At 40.6% G+C, this 26191-nt stretch overlaps 1 protein-coding gene across 2 annotated transcripts; it reads right to left on the bottom strand.

Moving 5' to 3' along the window:
- Window positions 1-965: 965 nt before the first annotated feature.
- Window positions 966-16179, bottom strand: Lysmd3 (LysM, putative peptidoglycan-binding, domain containing 3). 2 transcript variants are annotated; one of them, XM_006517475.3, is made up of 3 exons: window positions 15901-16179; window positions 8568-8828; window positions 966-4676 (listed from the first exon to the last, which is right to left on the bottom strand). In XM_006517475.3, exons 2-3 carry the CDS (start codon window positions 8820-8822, stop codon window positions 4014-4016), a joined length of 918 nt encoding a protein of 305 aa, XP_006517538.1. In that variant the 5' UTR covers window positions 8823-8828; window positions 15901-16179; the 3' UTR covers window positions 966-4013. The 2 variants fall into 2 exon arrangements, with proteins under 2 accessions (XP_006517538.1, NP_084533.1); NM_030257.1 differs by having other exon boundaries at window positions 1945-4676; window positions 8568-8832; window positions 15901-16031.
- Window positions 16180-26191: the final 10012 nt, after the last annotated feature.

Here is a 26191-nt window from a genome sequence, read left to right as displayed (position 1 = left end):
ATTTGCAGTGAACATTTATTTGGTACGAAAAAAAAGTTAATTCTGATTTTTTTTTTCCTGCTAAAATAACTATTCATTGATCGGTGGTTGTGGAATAACCCCCAGCCCACCCCCGTTATAACAAAAGAAACCTCTTACCTTAATGTGGCAGGGAGTATGTGCTCACAGTTTTCTTGAACAGTTACTGGAAGATGCCAAAGTGTCAGAGGATTGCTGTCCCTCTTTCCATCCACACCTTCAAGTGACAAGTGTCAGAGGAATTGTAAGTACAATAATGTCAACTATAATGTCAACCCGCTTTAAAATGGAAAAGAGAAGTTTCCCCTGAAGACCTTTCTCACTTATGGTTCATGTTTGCTGTGTCTGTGTGTGTGTCTACAATCATAGCCTTTATACATGTGATGTACATCTCAGAGAAGGTGGAAAGTATGTAACAGCCAGAAACAATGAATGACTTGGAAACATCTAGATACAGTGAGGTAGCTACACCTTTGAACTATTGCTATTGTAACCATGTGTACAAGACCTGTGCCCTGTGCAAGCTCAAGTCAGATTCAATCCCTTTATGGCCAGGGAAGGAAGTTAGGGGCACAATCCTCTTCTAGCCATGGAGCAAGTGGCAAAAGATAATGGCTGAAACAAGAGTCAGTGTTTTGTAAGAATGTATCTCCTGCCTGTCAGCCACACTCCAGGGGAAGGCACACACCGAAAAATAACTGAGGCATCAAACGTGTGTGTGTGTGTGTGTGTGTGTGTGTGTGTGTGTGTGTGTGTGTGTGTGTCTTAAAGGACACAATGCTGGTTGCATAGGGGAGAGGAGGGCCTGGGGAGAGCTGGGAGTATGTGTGAATATGAACAAAACACATACAAAACTTGAGGTTTTAAAGAACTAATGTGAAGAAATGTATTCCAAATAGCTTGAAAGATAAACTGTTTGCTTATTCGATTATATTCAACAACTTCCATTTTCAAATTGATTAATAAAATAGAAATTTTATTATACTTTGCATATCCTTAAAAATATGAAAAACAAGGCCAAAAGTTTAAAAACAGTTTTACAGATGTGCATGCTAACAATGGTTTAATACATTTCCAATTATATAAAATACATTATACAAAAGATGCCTAGATTTTTACATACATCAAGTGAATTAAATAAAGCATTCATATATTTCTATGATCTAAGTGCAATATGCACATACGTAGAAAAAAAATACTGATTTCCTGAGCAACAGTGCTGTAAATCAAAATAAGAAATAGTCCCATGATAATGCAGTATTTAAATAACTTAACTCTGCAATACTCTGAGTCTAGATCTCCACTTCTGTTTCTAGCTATAGCCTTCGCACTGCAGTGAGGTAATGTCAGAAGATTTTTTTTTTACTAAAGACTAACAATCAGTTACTAAAGAGTGGTTCATTTAATGAACGTCTCATACCACCAAAAAGCAGAGTCAAAAAAAAAAAGCTTTAACAATGAAAATCCACCAGAAAAGGAAACTTTAGATTACATACTCCTTCTTAATCTATACATGGCCAGCAGATCATAACCTGGTTTTGTAGACAGGACAGTGAAAATATTTAAATAATTTATCCATTGGTCCAAAAGAAACTCAACCATGTACCAAGTCTTCACAAAGTCACGATTTTGCCCTATAACAGTATCAGATTTTTCTTTATTTGCAATTCCAAGTTTTTAGGTGAAGGGATAAACCCAATGGCTATGACTCAGTTCTCTTATGGTTACAACTGCATCCACATACTTGAACACTTAAAAATTAAAGCCTCAAAGAAATTTCAAGGGCTTGGACATGATCTATTGTAACAACGACAATTGTGCTGATGTTTAGAATACAATGTAGTTTGCAGTTGCCAAAAATTGGCATAGTTTGCAAATGTACATTAAATGTATTTTCAAAAATTCTACTAAATGCTTAATTTTTTCTTTTAAAGATGAAAGCATAATTCTACATATCGAATCATATTCTATTAATGATTCTAAGATATATAGGAAAAGGAAATTGCTTGGTTGTGTCCTAAGGATATATGTTGTATTTCCTTCAGAAAGAGTGCTCAAGACAGAAACTATTTTAACCAGCAAATATACCTACTCCTTTAAATATAAGTGATCAGACCCTTCGATCACAATTCCAAGTAAAACCACCTATAAAAGAATCACAACTCTATTTGATGGAAAAAGAGGTTATGTAGCCTGTTCTGCCCTGAAATCTGCATTTTTTTTTTTTTTTACTATAAAACTTGATTTTTTTCAGCAGGCTTAATATAGGTAAAATGTAAACTGGCTGTGTTAACACTGAACATAATTAAAGATCACTCTGATTTCAAAATGCACATGGTATGTGAAAAAATTATTTTTAATAAGATTTACTCAAGGATCAATTTATCAAAATGTACCTATTACTAAATAAGGAAAAATTTCTAAAACTGCTCTGATGTAGGGGCCTTAAAATGACTGACTTCCATGTCAGTCTTTTTGTAATGCTTTTTCTTCTGAAAGCATATAAAATCCCAAATATAACAAATAGATATTAATAATTCCTTGTATCAGGATTGGAATTTGTTATACAAAATGTTTAAAAAGCTGAAACATTGATTTAGGAAATAGAGTCTAAAAAATGAGGTAATGTGACATATTTTACGGTCTGCACTTTATTTCACAAAACCCACGCAAATCAGACCCCACTCCCTAAAAGTGTATTTTTAGAATACATACTAATTAGCCAAATTGCTTGTCCCACATTAGATGTAGAAAATGCCACTATTAAGCCCTTTTGACCACGCCACACACCTTGGCATATGTTTCTCCATTGGATGATGCACATTAGGAGGATAATCTAAATTGGACAGGTTCTTTTTGGAAAAGCAGAGGTCAACAGAGTGCCGAATAAAGCAACCCGTCTACTGCTAGTGTAAAAGTCTTGCTTACTCATTTTTGCTTAATGAATCATTTTCTTCTGCAAGACTTCAGAGGCAGGTTGTACAAATTTGTTTTTCCTTCATTCATTTATGCTCAAAAGTGAAGACAGACAAATGTATATAGCCTGTGAAATGATAGCCTATTCAATAAAATCTGACACAAACTTTGATTGTGAAGTGTACATGAACTTACGTTAAGTAACTTTGTAAGGCGTTAGGTGTTAATTAAGGCATAAGTTACTATTTATAACAGCAATAAGTATGTTGAGTATATAAAGAGGGATTTGCTGAATATACTTTTCTGTGTAACACTTCATCAAAGAACTACAAAAGTGCCTTCAAATATCAGACACAAGTATTTTTAAAAATGAAGAAGTGGAGGTGAGGTTGCAGAGCTAGTCATAAAGGATTCCTTTTTTTAAGGAATAGATCTTGACGAATTACAGTGTCCGTGTGATCAAATGGGAAGTTTCCAACCCAATGACACTATTTGGGGGGTCTTAAGATATCTATTTCTTAGCCTGTATTATGCAAATTATAAACTATGTTTCCATATCTGTTTCTACATTTGCTTTCATGGCACATATGCTAAACATATTTTTAAAGTTTCAGATTTAAGTGTTAAGTACTTGGTGTCAGGAATAATTTTAGAATTAAAACTTTTATAATTAATATTTTGGTGGTAGGTATGGTATCAAATTTTCTTCAGTTGTAAGCATTTGGAATCCTTGACATGAACAACAAACTAAAAGGTAATCTTTTAAAAGTTAAAATTTAAACATAACTAATCTTGAGTAAGAAAAATGACAGCGTCTTCTAAGTTAGAATTCCTAGACATACATTTAAATTATTTCTGCTTTAAGCCCTGATATAGCAGGGGTACGGCCTGACCAGCCTCAATATAGCATATGCAGGTGCTATAGACAGTCCATTTGTAAAAGTTCAGGGATTTTTTAGAAAGGTAAAAACAAACCATCTTCGATGTCCTAGATTCCGACTTCGAAGCAGTTGTCGGATGCATGTGAGTCACCATATTCCATATGCACACATGACCACTAACACTGATGCAGCTCACTGTTACGTTTTGTGTTGAGCATCATGTGCCTGAGGGTCTTGCCTATATAGTTTGTGGTCATCTTGCTGACCAACAGGTATTCCTTTTGTTGGACCAATTTCATTTTCCATCTCTCTGTGCTGTGTTGGAGGTGTGAGTCCTGGATGCAAGTGTGAAGAACCCACTGTTGAATGGTGACTAACATCCACTTTAGCTAAAATTTCATAATACAGCAGATAAAACACTGGTGTTATTATACCCACTATCAACATTATCACTACAGCTGTCCACCAACCAATCCCCCAGTCTGCTCCGTAATACGGATCCTTTCGGTGAATGCTTTTGTTATCAGGTTCAAATCGGACCTGTTGTGCTGTTAAGGCAGACACGACTTCATTCAGGTTCTCCTTCTTGGTGTCTGTACACTTGACTATTTGTTCTATGTCTCGGTCCACTTCTTTTAGGAAACTGCCGGCTGACTCACTGGAAGAAAGAGAACCATCAGCTGGCACAATGTCTTGCTCTTGAAAATACGGAACAGGTGGAGGATGTAAAATGTGTCTTCCTTTCAGAGGATGAAGAGTTTCAGTCAAAGAACTAAACCTTTTAACTGGAATTTTGATAGACCTAAGAGCAAAAAAGTCTTGATCACTGATGAGATTGTTAACTCTTTTGATATCTGCTACCTGCAAAAAAGAAAAATGCAACATTGAACTGAATTCTAAAACTAGACCTTCATCCATTCACTCACTTGGGAGAGAAAACAGTTCAGTTACATTCTTACCACCAGTGCTGCTATCACACACAGATGTAGGTTTCCTTGTATATGAGAATGGCAACACTAAAGTTATCTGGTGTTAGGAAATCACCAACAACTTGGTGTAATCGCCTAGATAGTAGTAACACTAGTTAATACTCATCTATTCTGCTGTTTCTCTTCGTACAGCATACAAATGTACCACAGGTAACGTATGTCCACAAGGAATGTGTGAATGAACAATTATTAGTACCAATGTTCCTTATTCCGAGCTGACAAGTAGAGTATAAGCACTTTAACTTACCCAGTTAAAAAGGCTTTATTTTTATCGGAAGTAAAATGCCATTAACGCCACAGTGCAGTTTTAGTTATCTCTAGGCAGGAAAAGCTGCACCGAATATATTAAAGCTCTGTTTCCTGCTCGGGCTGTGTAGGCAGATGTGTAGGCAGATGTGTAGCCAGATGTATTCAGAGTGTCCGACAACTTATACTCCGAGGGCTAAGAATCGGAATAAAGATCACAATCACAAGGACAAGCCACAAATGTTTGAAAAAACGTGGTTTCTCTTAAAGGAGTATGAATGACAACGTCTGAAGTAAACTCGCTTCTGTCTACTACAATTCCAGGAACAACTCTGGGTTTTGAAGCAAATGAGATTCTTGTTTTCTTGGAGTATTCTCACAAGCACTCAGAATTCTCCTCACACAGCTCTATTCCTGGACTGTGTTCTAATATGTATAGTACTTTCAAAGAGTTAAAATGTGAGAAACATGTACTTGATGCTTAATGTGTAATTTGCCCCAAGCGTTACTCTAACACCAGGCCTGTGGTTTCTTTATATACACTATAACCCCACCTCCTCTCTGCTCTGATGGGGAAGAAAGGATGGGCTGTTTCTCACATCACCATTAGCCAGGTTCTCTCCCTACCTTTAATAGTTCCATTTGTTACATTTAAGTCAACACTCAAGCTCTTATCCTGTGGTACCCAGCTAATGTCAGAGATGTAGAATGGACAGAACTTTGGCCTGGTCGGCTCCATGGGTGATACAGAAGAGGCTAGATCGTGGGAAGAGGATGCACACAGATCTAGATACAGTGACTTTCAGGTGCCTGAGATACACAAGTGAGTCATGCTCAGGAGGGGTGGAGACAGATGTCTGAAACTCTTCTGAGGATGTGAGACTTGGATAGAGTCACAGAAAAGATTATGTATGAGGAAAAGTGAGAGGAGGGCGCCTGTGCAACACCATGTGTGTGAGACATGGGGAAAGAGTGTTGAGGAAGGCAGTATCACATGATGCACACATGTGCACACATCTGTGTCTGAAGCACGACAATCCCTTTCTATTAGCTACGTGGTTCAGGGTGAGAAACCTTTCATATCTGTAAAGTGCCAATCATAAGATTCCCTACCTTATAAGGTTGGTGGGCATATTCATGGGTTCCGATTGATAAAGAGTACTTGTAGTGGTAAATTACTTATCCATGCAATATTAGCATTTACTGACTATTAAGCAATATGAGTCTCTGAAGCCTGCAGTGAGTGTCAGGAGGTCAAGCAGAGGGTTAAAGAGGGAGCTCATGAACAGAACCAGATTAGTGGCCTGTACTTGGGAAATCAAAAACCATCTGACTGGACAAAGTCTTGTACAGCGTGTTTTTGGACGACTCCTGAGAGAAGTGTAGACTAACCAGGAGGTGAGAGGGTAGAAGAGTACTTGTTGCCTGTCTACATCAGCCCCTTTTGTCTTAAGACAAATGAAGACTCAGTGGCAAGCCCGAAGCATGGCTCCACGCTGTCTTAACATCTGCTTTGCTAAGAACTGCTTGGTAGTCTATGTTCTCGGCATCTAAGACCCACCATGTACTTAGGCTACATCTCTAAGCATACAGAATCATGCTTTCTGTTATGCTAATGTGGACACGTTTAGTCTTCCAACTCTGATCTTTTGTTTCCCTATTCACTGTTTTGTAGCAGCATATATTTGTAATATAGCAATAATTCCTGAGTGCACCTTCAGAGCAACACAGGTCCTTCTATAAGAGAATGTTTCTTTGCAGGTTGAGTTTCCATCACAAGGGAGCACAATGAGCGACTGTTTCAGGATATTTGAATCTGCTTCTAGTTAGGGTGTGACTCATTCACACTTTTAATCCCTCTGGCTGGAATACAACCCAAACAACAAAGGTAAAGTTAGTTTGTAGAAGGAAACATGCATGTTTTAAAGAGATATCTAATCAAGTGGCAGAAAAAGTGACAGAATAGGATATGTCCAACTGAGAGGAGAGGGACGCTACTTAAGGGAGAGACAGACAGTACAGGAAGAAGAGAGTACAGTACAGGGATACAGTAGAGTTCATGGAAAACAGAACAGTAGAGTTAAGAGGGAGAGTGGAGCAGCCCAGAGAGGGAGAAGGAGGCAGTGTGACCAGGACAGTTTTACAGAGACAGGTCGAAGAGAGAACAAGCTAGACACAGGTAGACAGAAAAAGCAAGACAATGAGATGGAGCCAGAAGATTAGAGAAGATTGCTAGAGTTAGTTTGAAACCAAGCAGAACAACTCAGAGGAGGATTGAAAAGCCAGATTGAATAAGTCAGCTGAGAGAGGAATTTGAGCTTGAACAGCTGAGATGAACCAGCCAGGCAGGGTTCAGAAAGAACAAGAAAGGGTGACCTTATTCAGCAGCAAGTCTCAGAGGCTGAAAAAACATTCTAAGCCTAGAGAAGATTGCAGGGAGGCTAGAAGCTCCCAGGCCTAGCAGACAGAAGCAGTAAGCCACACAGACAACAGTTACTTCAGGAGAATAAAAGGTTATCACATGTACAAGTGATCCAGCTCCTCTCCTCCAAAGCTCATCAGTGTGAGCCTGCCTCTCAGTGCTCAGTGACTGCAATGATGCTGCTGTACAAAAGGCGGCTAAGGAGTGATGCCTGGTGCTCATCTCTACCTCATCACAAACATGCCAATGAAAGATATTATTAATCTTCAAATCTAAAGCTATAATTTATTTTCACATACTATGAATAACTGCAATAGTTGAACCTGAAAAAATATTATATAGAATAGTGTGGCCACAGGAAGTTGTGGTTTTTTTTAAATCTTATTTAAGCATATATACAAAGAGACATTTATACAGCAAATGTATGAAAATGTGAGTTCTTACTGCATAGTAGTATAAACAGGTCACCAGTAAAGGAATTTCAAGTATAAAAATATTTTATATTTATGAAAATATGGCAATATTAAACAGGAAAAGAAGGATATAGAAGTTCACATTATATGTTAGAAATAAGAAAGGGTTATAGAGGCTCAGGAGTAAAAGGCATGTGCTGCTGGGTTTGGTCCCAAGCAACCCTATCGGGCAGGTTACAAAGCTTGTGACTCCAGCTCCAGGGGAAACCAAAGCCCTCTTCTAGCCTCCAATGACGTCTATAAGGTTATAAGGGATATCTAAGATATGAAAATTGCAAGTTGCAGAATAATACACGGTAAATAAAGAACAAAATATATCAATTCTTTATCAACCTTTAAATATGTTATCTGTATAGATACATATACAAGCACACACACAAAAAGTACAGAAACACACCAAAGTGAAAGGCTGAACTGAGAGTCAGTCATCCACTCCCTTAAATTATGACCAAGGTCATGTCCACAGGACTAGGAGATTTCTGTGTAAAAGAAAAAAACTAACAAAAGGTACAGGGAGGAAGAAGGAAAGAGGACACAGAATTTACTTCAATCCTGGTTGCTCTAATGAACAAATCGGTTGTTCTGGATGACATTACTCAACATAAATTAAATTCAAACCTACCGTACAGCAGTACTGAAGGGCTACTGCGTTTAGAGTGTCTCCTTCCTGGATATCTTTGGTTAATATAACAATGTCATCAAGTCTATCTCTCGATGCGCTTCTTCGAACCTTCTCCTTTCCCCTGGACCGAAGTTCGTAGACTTCAGCATCTTCTTCCAACATGTCATTGTCTGTACAATTTCCAAAAGCAAGTACATGGCCACTGGCCTGAATTCCTGGGAGGGAAACCGTCCGGTTCTGATTCCTCCCCGCCATGACGTTCTAGCTGGGGGAAGGAAAGAGAGAACCTTGAAATGTGGCTGATCCACTCAGTGACTTACATGCATCTTACAGGCTAGGCACTACTTTTCCTAATACTGTTTTTGTTATGTGGGATTTAGGTTCAGGCTCTACAATTATGGAAGTGCAGCACACACCCGGACAGTGGGGTCCGCAGCGTGGGAAGAGGTCAGTTAACGCACTGCTGACACTTTCCACTCAGGACTCTGTGTTCACCTAGACACTTTTACACAACCCCAGGCTTACTGGTTTCTACAGCAGGTAATCAAGATGTTCATTTAGCCCATTGTTTGGCTATAATTTTACCACTTACTAAAGACAAAATGTAAATCCGAATCCCGAGACACTGGGATGGTTTCTCCTCTACCACACACGGATTTGCTCACTCTTGCACACTGAGATGGCTCAGTAGCTCATGGTGCTCGCTGCCCAGCCTCATCACATGAGCTCACCCCTGTGAGTCATGGTAGGAGGAAAGCCAATAGCTACAACCTGTCCTCTGGCCTCCAGCTCCATGATGTAATAACATTATATGCAAAGTGAACTTTGGCTGGGCTTTTGGTGCTCTGCAGCACGAAGGGAACCTACAGCACTTCCAGAGTTATCAATAAAAGGATTCAAGATGCCAGAGCTAAGCATGCAGGTTCACTTCAATGCTAGCACGCAATGTCCCATGGTTTGGGCCAGTTTGGAAACTGTCCAAAATCTCAAGCCAAATAAATGCATTTAACCATTTCCTACGAGATCCAAATTCGGAAATCTATAAACCGTTTGCTTACAGTGTGTGCGCTGTCACAAGTAGATGTCAGAGAACAACTGCAGATGCTCAGTTCTCCCTCTCAACCATGTGGGTTCACCAGTGCTGGCAGCAAGAACCTTTGTACATGTGCCAGTCCTCTAACAGCATTTTTTTAAAAAAAAATCAAACATTGTAGTAAAATACTATCCAAAACATCTTTGTTTGATACTTAAATGCTGAGAAATGACAATAGAAAAATCTTACACCGCTTTGTTTTGTATTATGTTTTTCTAAAGTAGGGAGCTTTCCCTGAACTCTATTGATTAGCATCATGCCATCTGGTGACAGAGCAAGCACACACGGGCAGAACTGAGGCTGCAGTCAGTCAGGCATGCAGCAGGGTAAGCAATGCCAGAGACACCCCGATACCTGGCTCTCACCTCAGCTTCGGTTACTCTAACTCAGAACCCTTTCATTGTTGTCGGACTGTTCATAAGCCCCCCTCCAGGGATGTGAACCCAGGCGTGGTTGAGACCCTGTTGTAAGAAGCTATGACTGTGTGCGGAGACACACACCCTGCATCCCAGCAGTGGGGAAGTACAGATAAGCAGATGTCTCCATGAATTCAAGGCCAGTCTGGTCTACACAGTGAGACCTGTCTCAATTAAAAAAAAAATAAATAAATAACAAAAATAAAAGAAGGTGTGATGTAACGAAATATATATAACAAAAACATAGGATAACTGTATTTTAAACTAGAAAGTTACTGTACTTTTTGTTGTCAAAATATTAAGCTCTTATTCTATGACTAGGAAGAAAATTGGAAAATTTTGTTTAATGTCCTAAGAATTTTTGACTACCTGCAACTTCTAGTTCTGAAGGACTCAAAATATTTGGTCTGTACAACCACATATACACACAGAAGCTGCAATACTTCTGTGGAATTCAAACCTTTTTTTGTTCTGCATTTGACTCACATGAGATTAACGTACCTCTGCACTTCTTACTCACTGGCCCGTGGTAAATTCAGAATTAATGTTTAGTACACTACAGTATATACTCTGTTATAGGTCATAACTTTGCTCCTGACCAGGGATTTTTCTTTGGAAGCTTTCGATATAACCTAAAACTCTCATCAAATTCAATTTATATGCCATAAAGACTGAAAGGATTTTAGACATTTATATTCAGTTACAAAAAATATACATGCCCACTGAGAATTGGACTAAGAATTCTTTATCAATGAATACATCTTATTTACTTTCAAAGTCACTGTGATGGTTTGTGGTTTGTATATTCTCAGACCAGGGAGTGGCACCATGTGGAGGTGTGGCCTGGTTGGAATAGGTGTGTCACTGTGGGTGTGGGCTTAAGACTCTCATCCTAGTAGCCTGGAAGTCAGTCTTCCACTAGCAGCCTTTGGATGAAGACATAGAACTCACAGCTCCTCCTGCACCATGCCTGCCTGGATGCTGCCATGCTCCCACCTTGATGATAATGGACTGAACCTCTGAGCCTGTAAGCCAGCTCAATTAAATGTTGTTTTTTATAAGACTTGCCATGGTCATAGGGTCTGTTCACAGCAGTAAAACCCTAACTAATACAGAAGTTGGTACTGGGAGTGGGCTATTGCTGTGATAGGCCTGACCATGCTTTTATTTGAAAGTGGATTTTGGGACTTTGGATTTGGAAAGCAGTGGAATGCTTTAAATGGGGCTTAATGGGTCATCCTAGTAGGAATATGGAAGACTTAGTTGCTGGGAGTAATTTGAACTGTGTTGACCTGGCCCAAGAGATTTCAAAGGAGAAGAATTTCAGAATGTGGCATAAAGACTGTTTTTGTGGTATTTTGGTGAAGGTGGCTACTTTTTGCCCTTGTTTGAAAAGTCTGCCTGAGGCTAAGGTGAAGAGACTCAGATTAATTGCATTGACAAAGGAAGTTTCAAAAAAGCTCAGCAGAGACTTTGTTCTCTGGTTAAGTCTTATGAAGAGAAGTTTAAATAAGCATAGCAAGCTTAGAAAGGAAAAAATATAAAATATATGGTTTGAGTATTAAAGGGGTACCAGGAAGTGAAATGGTGCAAAATCCTGTGTTCTAGGAAATAACAGATTAAGGGAGTGGGACCTTGGGACAAGATCCTACCCAGCTAAATTTAGATCCAGGCATGGTGGTACACACCTTTAATCCCAGGAGACAGGCATGCTGATATCTGCATTCAAGGCCAATCTACAGAGCAAGACCCAGGATATCCAAGCTTAGGCAGTGAAGGATTTGGAAAACAGAAAGCCAGTGACAATGTAATAGTACAAGCAGGTCATGTTCTAATTCCTGCAAGCAGCAGAACTTGCAGCTTCAGCCATGTGGCTCTGGCTCTAGGAACTGCTGGGACAATTGATGCTGGTTAGCTGGAGCTAAGAAATTAGCAGTGATTATGAAGAGACCAGCATCACTGATGTGAAATCTTCTGGGAAGTATTTTCTGGGAGCACAAAGAAGCTGTGTTCCAGAGATAGCCAAGGTTGTACCTCGCGCTGCAGCTGGACTTGATAATATGTAAGAATCACCCAGGTGGTACTGGTTTTGAAGGCATGAAGGGATCATGAAGAACAGCTGAATCTTGGCACTGTGAGAGGTCATGGAAGGCCACTGGAGAAGGTATAGCCTCAGCTGTAGTTGATGGCCCAGGACTGAAGTGGTCATGCAAAGGATTTGAGGCTTGGTACCCTGAAGAGAGCCTATGAGAGGCTATTGGTGAAGCCTAGTTGGAGTGGAACACCCCACTATATTGTAGATGTCAGTACCATGGGATGATCACCAAGAACAGCAGCCGTAGTGGAGTGGATCAACCTGAGCATAGAGTGCTACAGAGGACAGAGATGGAGAAGTGATGCCAGCCCTTAGGAGGAGTCCAAAAGATCAAGTGGACTCCCAGTCACTGAAACAAGAAGCTGTAACATTGAAATTGCCTTGGAGACTCAAAGATGTTAAAGATGCCAGAGCCATGGGATACATGCTGAGGAAAGCTGCTAACAGGGAGTTGAACCAGCCCAGGATAAAGCAGTTTGTTACAGTCAACAAATATGAAAAAGGAGTGGAGATCTGAAGACTGCTTTGACATCATCCATGGAGATGCAGAGTTTGGAGTTTGCCCAGCTGATTTCCTGTCTTGCTTTGGGGATTACAGTTAATTAGTTGGATGAATCTCAGAAGAGACCTTGAACTTTGGACTTTAACATTGTTGAGACTGCTATATGCTATGAGGACTTTGAAAGTTGGACTAAATGCATTTTGCATTATGCTATGTTTAAGTACGGCCCCCATAGACTCATGTTTTTGAACAAGTCTATGAGGGCCAGGGAATGGAATGTGATGGTTTGTATATTCTCGGACCAAGGAGTGGCACCATCCGGGAGTGTGGCCTGGTTGGAGTAGGTGTGTCACTGTGGGTGTGGGCTTAAGACCCTCATCCTAGTTGCCTGGAAGTCAGTCTTCCACTAGCAGCCTTTGGATGAAGACATAGAACTCTCAGCTCCTCCTGCACCATGCCTGCCTGGATGCTGCCATGTTCCCACCTTGATGATAATGGACTGAACCTCTGAGCCTGTAAGCTAGCCCAATTAAATTTTTTTTTATAAGACTTGCCATGGTCATGGTGTCTGTTCACAGCAGTAAAACCCTAACTAATACAGTCACTATCAGCACATCTTCATCAATTTGGTCCAATTCTCATTAAAAAGAGACTGGAACCTAAAACAACTGACTTCTCATTCAGTACTGGCTTCCCCATTATTATCCATGTAAGAGTAAGATGGAGTAAGAGGGGCTTTTGCAGATAAAACAAAATTCAAACTCCAATGTATCTCAGTCATCAAACAAGAAGTTAAAAAGTCTCCACAGCTAAATATAGTACCGTTCTCTTACAACCTGGAGGACAGAAGAGCTGCACAGAGATGGGCTTTGGCTATTTTTCGGGTAGTTTTCTTTGTCGGTTTGACCGAAACTAGAGTCCTCTGAGAAAAGGAAAGGATACTTCAGTTGAGAAAAGGCCTCCATCCGAGGAGCCTGAGGGCAAATCTGGGCGTTGGGGGTTGGGGGGAACTGAGATAACATTTTCTTAATCAATGACAGATATGGAAGAGCCCTCTGTGATGCCACCTCTGGGCTGATGGTCCTGGGTTGTATAAGAAAGCAGGCTGAGCAAGCTATGGAAAGCAAGCCACTAAGCAGCATCCTCCACCACGGTCTCTCAGTGCCTGCCTTGGCTTCCCTCAAGGATGGATGGAGATGTATAAGCCGAAGAAACCCACTGTGGTAGTTTGTATATGCTTGGCCCAGGGAGTAGCACTATTAGAATGTGTGGCCCTGTTGGAGTAGGTGTGTCACTGTGCGCATGGGCTTTAAGAGTCTTATCCTAGCTGCATGGAAGCCAGTATTCTGCTAGCAGCCTTCAGATGAAGATGTAGAACTCTCAGCTCCTCCTGCACCATGCCTGCCTGGATGCTGCCATTTTCCTGCCTTGACTTACTGGACTGAACCTCTGAACCTGTAAGCCAGGCCCAATTAAATGTCCTTATAAGAGTTGCTTTTGGTTATGGTTTTTATCACAGCAACAGAAAGCAAACTAGGTCAATCATAATAAATTCCTCAAAGACAGCAGAACAAATGTTAAACACACAAGTGTGTTTATCTCAGTGAAGATAACATCTTCCAGCAAACTTGGAAAAGCAGTGCGGGGGGTGGGGAGGGGGAGGAGAGAAACCATCAAAAAATTATGCATGGATCCTGGAATGCAAAATGGGTTTAGAAGGATGGATGAAAAGAAACGAAAACTAAAATAAAAAACAAACAGACAAGGGAGGGTGGCAGGAGACAACTAAAACTCAGACAACAAAAAGATGATATTCTCTATGTAAAAACATACCTATTTCATTTCATAAAATCCAGCCCTTAAAATCCAGTTTCTGACCTTGCTTTACAGGGACACTGTATATCTTTAAAAGTTGAAAAGTCTCTATTTAGATAATTTATTAACAGCTATATTAGTAGCTTGCTTCAGCTGCTCCCACAGGGGCTAAACTATTGCCAAAAACCACTCCAAATTTGACAGATCCAAGCTAAATGAGAGCCACGTTTCACATCTCAGTTTAAAGTAAGGAGCACACCTGTTTCTACAAGGACGCTTGCACTCCCTTATCTAGGTCTTTTCTAAAAACAAAATAAAAAGCCCACATCTTAGATGTAGAGGATGTCTGTCAGTTTTGTGGAACCAGTAGCAAGTTGCATACATACATACATGTACTACCTCAGGAAGTATCTGTTTCAGATCCTCAAAAGCATCCATCAAAAGCAGAAAAGATTAGATCTAAAGCAATGCATATGGGTGGTTACGTTGCCTTAGGTATGCTATCCCTCTAAAGCGCTCTCCCTCCCATTCTTAGTACAGCTCTCTGAAATTACTGACTAATACCCAGAAGCCATTTGAAACAATGTGTTCTTCTATCAGTCTTTCCCTCACCATGTCTTAATCAGGAATCAAAAGACTCCCGTCTTCGCGCATCTGTCTCTATTCCTCTAAAATGACAGGAAAGCAAAATAAACAATCTGGACACTACGGTCTGACTGTTCATCTGTAATCCAAGTGCCAAGCTGCACTTTGGCCCAGTAAGGTAATGACATGTCAATCTACTAAAGATTAGAAAGTACACGGAATCAAAGCCATCAGCCTCAATTCTCTTTACCTCTCTGAATTATCTATGGAATCTATGGCTTCAGAAAACTAGAACATGTTGCATACTGCACTGCTGACAAACGTCCTGAAAGTGATCATCAATGGGTATCGTGAGCATGTTTTCATCCACCCGGTCTAGACCGGAAAGCGACCTCTCAAATCCCTAGGTACTACATATTAATTGCTGCATATTAATATTTGGTCTTGACCTTCGGCAGGGAGCAAGAGAAGACTCACAGGGCACAAGCCAGTTCAGCACTTAGGACAGAATCACCCCGATCCTATTCTCCAGGGCCAATTTTAAACCTAAGCAACAACTGCAAACTTCCTCCCTCTTCCATTCCACTCGCTTTTATTTTTATTTTTCCCTTTCCTCCGGACGTCCCCCGCAAAGATTACATCTCTGATTTCTAAGTCGCCGCGTCAGACTGGGACGCTTCGGAGCAGATGCTAAGGGGACAGGCAGAATGGCCCGGAAAGGGCTGCCCAAAACCGGGAGGTAAGAGTCCTTCCCGAACCGGGGACAGCGCCCCACGGTGACCCCCCGATCGACGTCCTGCCCCGCCCCGCCCCACAGCCACCGTCACCTGTCCTCTAGCAGGGGCGCGGCGACACGGTTATGTCCTCCACCACAGCCGCGGCCCCGGAGACGTTCATGACCGACTCTAGGTTCTCCGGTGTCTGGGTCCGCTTCTGCCACCGTCGCCGCCGTCGCCGCCGTCCCCGCCTTCCGCACCGACAGCCGCCGCCACGTCCGCAAACCTGCGGTGCGTCATCGCGTAGAGTAGGCGGAGGTGCGAGGGCGCGGGCGGAGGCGGGGAACCCAGAACCCCGCGGCCAACCGCAGGCCCACGCCAGCACGCAGGCGCGCCGATGCGGCCGGGGCGGGGCCTGATTTCAGCCCCGCCTCTAGCCCCGCCCGTCCGGGGGCCGCCGGGCCGTGTTGGACTCCTGCAGTCTGTGAATCTAAACCCAACGGGTCCTCCTGGCTAAGAAACGTACTGAGCGGAGGGCATGCTTGAGGAAGAGCCAATGGAGAGCCGCTGTGCATTTCTTAATGCTCTGTATCTGGCACTTTCTTCTCGGTGGGGCAGAAGAAAGCAAAAACACTGGGCCGTGCTTTACCATATCGAACGAGCCCTAGAGCAGCAAACAAGACAGGCAGAGTGCCTTGGGTCTGTAGGTCAGCAGAGTGAGCCACCTAGCCAAGCTAAGCTCACAGTGCCCTGGAGCTGCACTTTGATGGGACAAAGTTGTCAACAACTTGTAACTAACCTACTTGGATTTGAAAATTAACAGGACGCCATTGGTGTTGCACTATCTATGGCAGTGAAATAAATACCTCTCTTCTGACTTTTTTTTTTTTTTTTTTTTTTTTTTTTAGAAATTTGCCGAAGTGGTAAATACAGTGTTTGTATTTATGCGAATGATGTATGACATTTTAAAGGTGCACCTGGTGTTTTGTGCTGACGACCGACAATGCACTTGACTAAATGCTTACCCATTTAGGTCAACATTGCCTAAAGACGTACCACACTTTTCTTTACAGTCCGAATACTTAGTAATTATAAAGCCTTTGGAACGCTGTTCCAATTTCCAAAGGGTTTTTTGTTTGATTGTTTGTTTGTTTGTTTGTTTGTTCTGTTGGTTCCTTGGTCGGTTGGTTTTCTGAGAAGTGCCTCTGCAAGGACTGGGATTTTACTTACATTGCAATAAGCGCCTTTTACTTGAAAGGACAAGGCACTGTGCTGAACAATGCTACAAAGAACTCCAGGCAAAGACAACCGGGGAAAAAAAAGTTTGCCCAAGTTATTCTTTGAGCTCTTGCCCCTGTGACACCGCTGTCTGTAACCATTTATCACGGAGACATTTTCTCATCAGGAGACAAAGGATATATTCCGTTCTTGATGTGTAGGGCCTCGGCTGTTCAGGCCTCATGAATGTTAATGGAATGCAACCGTCTTTTTGCAAGTAGGTTACTTTTCTTATTTTAATGTCAATAGGCCATGGAATCCTTGGGAGAGTCTGAGGGAGAACGAATTCCAAGCATTTCTTCAGGACTACTACCTGTTTGCTTTGAAGAAACATCCTACACGAGATCTGCAAAGCTTTTGAATGATTGTTTGTATCTAACTAAAATCGAGTATTTGTTTACCAAAAGGGCACACTATGTGTATATTTTATTATTAGACTATACAAAAGAAGCAGTTAGCCACGAATGTTGGCTGAGTTCCAGAAAGTTGGCCGGTAAGAACAAGTATTTGTCTTTGGAAAAGAGGGTGTTCTCAGCAATCCGAAGGCCAAAAGTAGTAGGTTTTTTTTCAGATCTCATCTGCTATGTTGTCCGTTAAAATTGTTCAGTTGAGAAGTACATGATTCTAGGAATTTGTAGTTTTATAGCTAACATTTAGACTGAGACAGAGTAAATGCAGTGTTGTAGAGAGTAAATTGATACCACTTGTGAGGAGCACTGTTTGCTAAAATGCATTAAAATTAAAAATAAAGTTAACTAGGGTTTAACTTTGCTTAGTACCTGCCTTAAATTCACTGACACATAACACTTGAATCAGATTTAACAAATAAGTTTAGGAATGTTTATCAGATTAATGTCAAAAGGAAAAACAATCAGAGTGCTCCTCAAAGGAATAGCAGGATCCTTTGACTTCCTTAAAACAATATAGTACTTGATCAAAAGATTTAGATTCCTCTTTCTTTACAGATTTATTAATAAATTTGTCTCCGAAAAGGAATATGTACGAGAAATATATTCCAGCCATTGCAGATTTAGTTCTTTTTTAAAAAACAAAATCCTGGGCATAAGAACATGTGCTTGGAGCAGAAAACCTAAATAAAAATCCAGACATGGCTGCATGTGTGCCTGTAACCTTCTGGGTTCTGGGGTCCAGGAGAGTGAATTCAGAAGGACCACTGGGACTTGCTGGCCACCAGTGGAGCTTCACAGTCCGTAGACAATTCTGTCTGAGAGGACTTAAGCAGCAGGACAACGGGACACCTGTCTTAGTTAAGGTATCCATTGCTGTGACAAAATTCCATGACCAAAAAGCAAGAAGAGGAGGAAATGGTTTCACTTCCAAATTGCTGTTAATCATGGAAGGAAGTCAGGACAGGAACTGAAACAAGGCAGAAACCCAGAGGCAAGAGCCGATGCAGAGGTTATGGAGGGATGCTGCTTACTGGCTTGCTCGCCATGGCTTGCTCAGTCTGCTTTCTTATAGAATCCAGGACCACCACAATGGGCTGGGTCCTTCCTCATCAATCACTAATTTAAACAAGTACCTTAGAGGCCTGCCTACAACCCTGTTCTCTGGACCCATTTTCTTACTTGAGTTCCTTCTTCTCAGATGAATTTAGGTTGGGGGGGCATTTACGACTATATACATGTAAAAAGATTTCCAAAATGCATTTTAAAGATTAAAAAAATACAGTTACATAAGAGATACACTGTGTTTTCCTTTGGGATAAAACTTAAATGTACATGCCCCACTTTATTATCAATAAAATATTAAAAAATCATACATTGTATTTTGTAATAACTAGACATATTTCCCCAGAGCTAACTGTGCATATCTGAATCATCCTCAAGTTGTTTGGAACTTTGTATCCAAGTGATGCATATCTGAAAAAAAATTCAATTCCCTCAGAAATTAATGCCATTGTCAAAGCCTTAATGATTTTTACATTTCTTCCTAGTCCCCTGTGGCTGACTTCTTTCAGCCCTGCATTGCCACTCTTTGCTACTTTCTATACCTTTTTAGAAGCAAATCTGGAAAATACTGTTATACATTAAAGAAATGATGAAACTAATTTCAAATTGGATTAGGGAGTGAAATTTAAAAAGCCTTCAGTTGTAATTTATATATAGAAAATATTACCGCTTCTCTTCTTGAGACCTTTGCTGGTAGAAAATAAGCCACTGCTTGCTTTAGATGTTATGCTGTTGTGGTAGATAGACTTGCCTCTCACCCTATAGTTTTAAACATGGTGATTATAGTAATCACAGTTTTGTTATACATATAGATGAAAGAAGAGCCAAATATATCGTGGGGATATAGAGATGCTTATAAACACTTGTAAGTCATTTAGGGAGATTAAATATGACTCAAAAATAACCCGCTCCAATGTCTCGAGCTATCTAGATTTTATTAGATAAAAACTAGTCTTGCAAATACTATTTTAAGGTAGGCAGTAGAGATAGATAGGAAGTTATATGCTTATAATTAAGTAGGTCACCTATTAAAATACTTTTTTTTTTCTAATGGTCTTTATAAGAACTATGTTCACACAGGTAAATCATAAATTAATTCTCCAAGATTCTATAGCATACTTGACTGTGGACCTACTCTTCCCAGTGCTTAGCTAAGATGGTTAGAAAGAATTCAGTCTACGCCAATGGAAAAAAAAAAGATATTTCTGTCTCTGAAACTGGTTGAGGACAAAGGTGAAGGCAGAGTGTGATCACTCGGAAAAACAGAAGTATTCAAAAGAGAATGCAAAGGTGGCTGTCTTTCACTGCTGTGAAGAGACTTCATGACCAAAGCAGCTCTTATAAGGGACAACATTTAATTGGGACTGGCTTACAGGTTCAGAGGTTCAGTCCATTTTTCATCAAGGCAGGAGCATGGTAGCATCTAAGCAAGCCTGGCACTGGAGGATCTGAGAGTTCTATATCTTCTTCTGACGGCAGACAGGAGAAAATTGGCTTCCAGGCAGTTAGGAGGAAACTGTCTCAAAGCCCACCTCCACAGTGACACACTTCCTCCAATAGGCCACACCTATTCCAACAGGACTGCATCTCCTAAGAGTGCTATTCTCTGGGCCAAGCATATTCATACCACCACGGTGATCATCTAGCCAGAGTTTCTAGGGTTTAAGTGCTACAGTAGCACAGCCAAGAAAGTTAGGGGTAGGTAAGCATCATCTTTGTCTACCTATGCAGACCTCTCATCTCCAGGGCCTGGTATCTGAATACCTGAAAGAATGGGGCAGACTACAGTCTATTACTGTAGACAACCTTACTTCAGTTTCAATGTACTTATACATGAATAACAAAGCAAGCAACGATCCAAGGAAAGTCATTTGTATTCAGAAAAACATAATCAGAAAAATGTATAAATAAACCCTAGTAAACACATACTAAATATTAACAGGACAGGCCTTTCCCAGAACGTTCTTAAGACATACCAATTTAAATACAACTGTCTGGCACACACTATAGATTATATCTGAGAAAGCTCAAAAGCAAGGTAGAAGGCCACACCCAGATTCAGGGTCCACTGACCAGACTGGCATCTATAGCTATGTTCTAACGTCCAACAAGAATAAACACGTCTTATGAATCGAATATAAATGTTTGTCACAGGAGACACAAAATTGTGCCCAAGAACAATCCAGGGAACAGAAAGGACTGGCTACCCCCCCCCCCCCAGTCTCTCTCACAGTTCCCCAAAGCATTGTTCACCATGTCACTTTTGACCATGTTCCAATAGGTAAGCCCATCTTTTTTTTAAAAGAAAGGGGGAAAATGCAAACAACATATTATTCTGGTCTAAGGCTTCCCAGGTTGACACTGCTTCTGTTGACAGCCCTTACTAAGAATCTTTGAGAAATTCCAAAGCAACATTTAAAGTTTCCCTGCTCATATTAAGAATTATACACTGACTGGCAGTACTGGCCTATAATCCTAGCTACACAGAGGGTTGAAGCAGGAAGATTAAAAGTTCAAGGATATTCTGCACTGGGGGTAGGATGGTGATTAGGATGTACAAAGGACAAGTTGAGCTATTTAAAAACACTCTACCCCCAAAACATTAAAAATTACCTGGGTATGGCTGGGTATATCCATGTCTGTAATGGATAGCTTTGGCTAGTATGGGTGAGACCCTAAGGTCCTTGCCCAGTACGAATAAAAACAAAGAGAGAGAGAGAGGAGGAAGGGAGAAAAGAAAAAAGAGGAGAAGAAGGACATCTTCATTCTGAGAGCTGTTGGACGAACAACAAAGACGCCAGCTCTGCTGGAGTAGTTTGTGCTGGAGTAGTTTGCCCTTGAGAAAGGCAGGAGATGAGCCAAATTGTTCAACTCTTAAGCCACTGCAAAATAATGGGCTTTTCCCCTCATCGAGCCAAAATAAAACGGAAGGATTATTCTGGAAGGAAAGATCATCACTTCCCTTTTAAAGGGATCCCTTAGGAGTGAAGTAGAAACTGGGAAATCATTAAGACCATTGAAGTGACCAGGACAAGACATGTTGACTTGAACCACAGAGGAGCACCAACCACTAAATCTGTTTGGATTAAAACCACTTGATTTAAATTCTTTTTCAAAGCCTCCTGTTTTATGAGAGTACTTAACCTTGGTCCTTAATATATCGTTTCAAAGTTCTTTCTTGCCAACATTGACAGTGACTCTGTACTTAGGTTTTCTTTTCACTAATGATTCTAAATAAAGCAGATTACTGCTGAAGCAAGGGTTGGGTCTGAGTCAACTTTTCTGTCTCCCTTCCTACCACGTTTTCTATTATTTGCAGTAGAACTTGAGCTGAAATCCTCCTGGTTTCCCAAGCTTTAATCCTATCTGGCTTCTAAATCCGCTCAGAATTATTTGAAGCAAAGCATGGCCACTGACTTCAAAGCATGTAACACTTAGTTGGGTGAAACAAGAGTAGAGAAAGTGGCCCTCTTTCCACTCAGAACAGTGTGTTAGAGCAAACCCCAGAAACAATGTGCTAAGAGAAAAACCAGAAACTCATTTCTTTGTTGTTTTCAAAATGGCTTACTTTCTTTAGAGTTTTTTTTAATTATTATTTTAATTTGCACATCTGTTATTTAAGGGGGATTCTATTAGTGTTAATTGAAATTTGATTCATGTCCCTGTCATTACTCTGTCCTTAAGATCATATGGCAGATTTAGCTCGGCATTCCACAAATAAGTGTTCAGTTTACAAAGATGAATAAATACTGTCTTTTAAATCATGTCTTTGAAAGATGAACTTTTAGTATATCAGCCCTCTAGAAAAATGCCCTTTGGTGTTATTCTTACCTTTGCTGGAATCATAAAATTTATTATCATGTTAAAAAAATGATTCTTTCTGTGAAAATATTATTGCTTGGTAGTCAAAGCCATAAAAAAAAAAAAACAATCCATAGTCTGTAAAATAGTGAAACTAGCTCTTTCTTCTTCTTCTTCTTCTTCCTCCTCTTCTTCCTCTTCTTCCTCTTCCTCCTCTTCCTCCTCTTCCTCCTCTTCTTCCTCCTCCTCCTCCTTCTTCCTCTTCCTCTTCTTCCTCCTCCTCCTCCTCCTCCTCCTCCTCCTCCTCCTCCTCCTCCTCCTCCTTCTTCTTCTTCTTCTTCTTCTTCTTCTCTTCCGTCTCCGTCTCCGTCTCCGTCTCCGTCTCCTCCTCCTCCTCCTCCTCTCCTTCCTCCTCCTCCCCCTTCTCCTCCTCCTTATTCTTATTTTTTTCCCAAGAGAATAGGACAGTGTTTGGAGGTGAATATGGCGAGAATTCACAAAAGATTTTGTTATTTTCCCCCAACTATTCCATTATAACTTCTATGAACCATGCTCAACTTTCTTTCAATATCTACCTTAATTAAAATGATGGTGTTATAAAAGACAGAATCTGAGACCTTTTTACCTTGTGAGTAATGAGAGAAGCAAATGCATAACTAGGAGAAAATAGCAACAAGAAAAGGAAGATAAGAATGGCAGCATCGGCAGACCACGATGGCACACACCTTTAGTCTCAGCACTCAGGAGGCAGAGGGAGGTAGATATCTGTGAGTTTGAGGCCAGCCCAGTCTAAATGGAAGCCTTTAGAGTTGCCTCTGCCAAAGAAAATAGTGAATCAAAAACAGTATCGTATTCCTGGAGGCATTGCAGAAATTACTGCCACTATCAAGGACTTGAAAGATGCAGGGGTGGTGATTTCCACCACATCTCCGTTTAACTCTCCTATCTGGCCAGTGCAGAAAACAGATGGATCGTGGAGAATGACAGTTGATTATCGAAAACTAAATCAGGTAGTAACTCCAATTGCAGCTGCTGTACCAGATGTAGTTTCGTTACTTGAGCAAATTAACACATCTCCTGGCACCTGGTATGCGGCTATTGATCTGGCAAATGCCTTCTTCTCAGTACCTGTCCATAAGGACCACCAGAAGCAATTTGCTTTCAGTTGGCAAGGCCAACAGTATACCTTCACAGTTTTGCCTCAAGGATATATTAACTCTCCTGCCCTGTGTCATAATTTAGTTAGAAGGGATCTTGATCGTTTGGATCTTCCACAAAATATCACATTGGTGCACTATATTGATGACATTATGCTGATTGGACCAAGTGAGCAGGAAGTAGCAATCACTTTGGACTCATTGGTAACACATATGCGTACCAGAGGATGGGAAATAAATCCAACCAAAATTCAAGGACCATCTACCTCAGTGAAATTCTTAGGAGTTCAGTGGTGTGGAGCATGCAGAGATATTCCTTCTAAGGTGAAAGATAAGTTATTGCACCTGGCCCCTCCTACAACCAAGAAAGAAGCACAACGTTTAGTGGGCCTATTTGGATTCTGGAGACAACACATCCCTCACTTGGGTGTGTTACTTAGGCCTATTTACCAAGTGACTCAGAAAGCTGCTAGCTTTGTGTGGGGCCTGGAACAGGAGAAGGCCCTTCAACAGGTTTCTGAACAGTCAGGGCTACACAGCAAAAACCAAAATGAGCAAAGAAAACCAGAATGGCAACATCGACCTCTTGTAATATTCCTGAATTAAAGCAGTCTGTGCAAAACATGTTAATCGCTGTCCAAGTGTGATTTACATATTTCTGCTATTCCCCAAGATTCCTTTATTAAATCACCCTGTTGTAGCAGTCTTCCTTTTTGAAAACATTACTTGAAGTGACTGAACATTTACCATCAATGTCCTCTATGACCCGAGACCATTTAAAATTATGTATGTAACATGCTGTCCTCCAGTGTCCTCAGGCTGTTTAAGTTTAACCTGTCTTAAGAGGACAATGTAATCACCCTTTATTATACTTTGGGTTTCCCATTCAACAGGCTTTTACAACCTTAAATAAATGCATAAGTTTAATCTTAAGCCATGTACTCTTTCCTTGCCTTTGACCCAGAATAATACATATGTGTGGTGACAACCATGTGCTCAAAGTAGCCAACATGTTGAAAGCAACCTTTAAAACAAAGGTTCCATAAAGGTTGGAAGCAACATGGGGTATAGTGACAAAGTCTATGTGTACTTTGAGTGCTCTTCGTGTCAGCAAAGTCACTTTCTCCCTTGTCAAATTCTGTTAACTATCTGTAGAAATGTATCCTTCATTCCTTCCCTAAGCCATACCTTATGTAATGTTTAATAAGTATAGAACAAAGCCCTTTGTTAGGGACAAGTAACAAGGACAGGCAGTAGTGATGGGTCAGACACTACAACAGATAGCAGATCGGCCAGTAACCACAAACCAAGATCAAATGCACAGGGAGAGAACTGGAGAGTTCAAGTTTGGGCTCACTCTTGGTCTGAACTACTACAAGAGGAAGTCTCTTCCTTTTTTTTTTTTTTTTTCATTTCTTAATGAAACATTGGAACTCTCAATTACTGTCACAATAATTTTACAAGACTTGACAGGCCACTCCACCTTGATATCACTCACATTCATAGTTAATCCTTAGCATAAATTAAGGTGGATTAATCAAAGCACATTAGTGTACACTGCCTTCTCCACTCCTCTTTTTCCTCAATAAAAAACAAGTAAGGGCTCTCTGAATATATCTCAGTGGTAGAGTGTGTGCTTGAGATTCTGGATTTAATCCCTAGCATCAGTAGAATAAACAACATAAATATAAATGAAAACACTTAAAAAATTGATGTATACGTTTAATGTTCCTTAATTAAGCAGTTTTTTTAAAAAAAAAATCTACTAAGGGTCTGGAGAGGTGGACTAACTGTTAAGAGGACTTTCACTCTGCACAGGATCAGTTTGGTCCTCAGCCTACCTCCCGAGGCTCACAACCTCTTGTAAGTCCAGTCTCAGGGAATCTAATACCCTTTTCTGTCCTCCAAGGGCATCTGCACACACATGCATATACATAATACACATGTACATATGTTTTAACACAATGAATCTTTTCAAAATTTCTATCAAATCTTAATCTCAGAGTGCATGAATTTTTATCCTTTCAGTTGAAATTTTAGTATCTACAAAGTCCTTCAGCTTTGCATCAAAATATAGTAGTTACCAGGAAAAAGCTCAGGTACCAATTCATGCCAAAAGTAAGCAACCAGTTTTCATCAGACACCATTATTTTTAATAGAAAGTGTGACAACGAACAACTGAGGGAGCAACAATTGCTTGTCCAGTAACTGAAGGCCCTGACAAGATGTAAACATTGTATGAACTGAATAGGTAGTATGTATGTATGTATGTATGCATGCATGTGCATGCAATAACAGTCATTGAAAAAAAGAGGCTATGAATTTGAAGGAGAGCAAGAGGGAAAGAAAGGGAGAAATATAATTATAATCTCAAAAATAAAATAAAATTTAAAATGAAAAACTGAGTGTAGGGGCAGGTTCCCCAATTAGTTCTCCATCTGTCATGGGTCAATTGCTAGACAGAAGGAATAGATGAGAGTTCCGGGTCCCTGGAGGAAAAAGAGAGACACAAGGGAGGAGGACAAGTTTGCCGTGCTTTAGAGAGAGAAGAACTAAGCAGCCATGTGAGAACTTGGGAGGAGCAGTAACACAGGCCACTCCAACAAGTAGGTGGTCAGGGATATTTAGCAGGGACTAGATGAATCTTAGCAACTAAAGTTTAGGGCAGGTGGGAGGAACAGAAATAAGAATATT

This window comes from Mus musculus, chromosome 13 (assembly GCF_000001635.26).
Source record: "Mus musculus strain C57BL/6J chromosome 13, GRCm38.p6 C57BL/6J".
Taxonomy (NCBI): Eukaryota; Metazoa; Chordata; class Mammalia; order Rodentia; family Muridae; genus Mus; species Mus musculus.
Note: the sequence above shows the minus strand (reverse complement) of the source record. Positions and strands in the feature narration are given on the sequence as shown.

Coding starts and splice junctions, on each gene's coding strand:
- Lysmd3 (XM_006517475.3), bottom strand. CDS start 8,822: ATGGCGGGGAGGAATCAGAACCGGACGGTTTCCCTCCCAGGAATTCAG. Junction 4,677..8,567: donor CCCTTCAGTACTGCTGTACG/GTAGGTTTGAAT, acceptor TCTTTTTTGCAG/GTAGCAGATATCAAAAGAGT.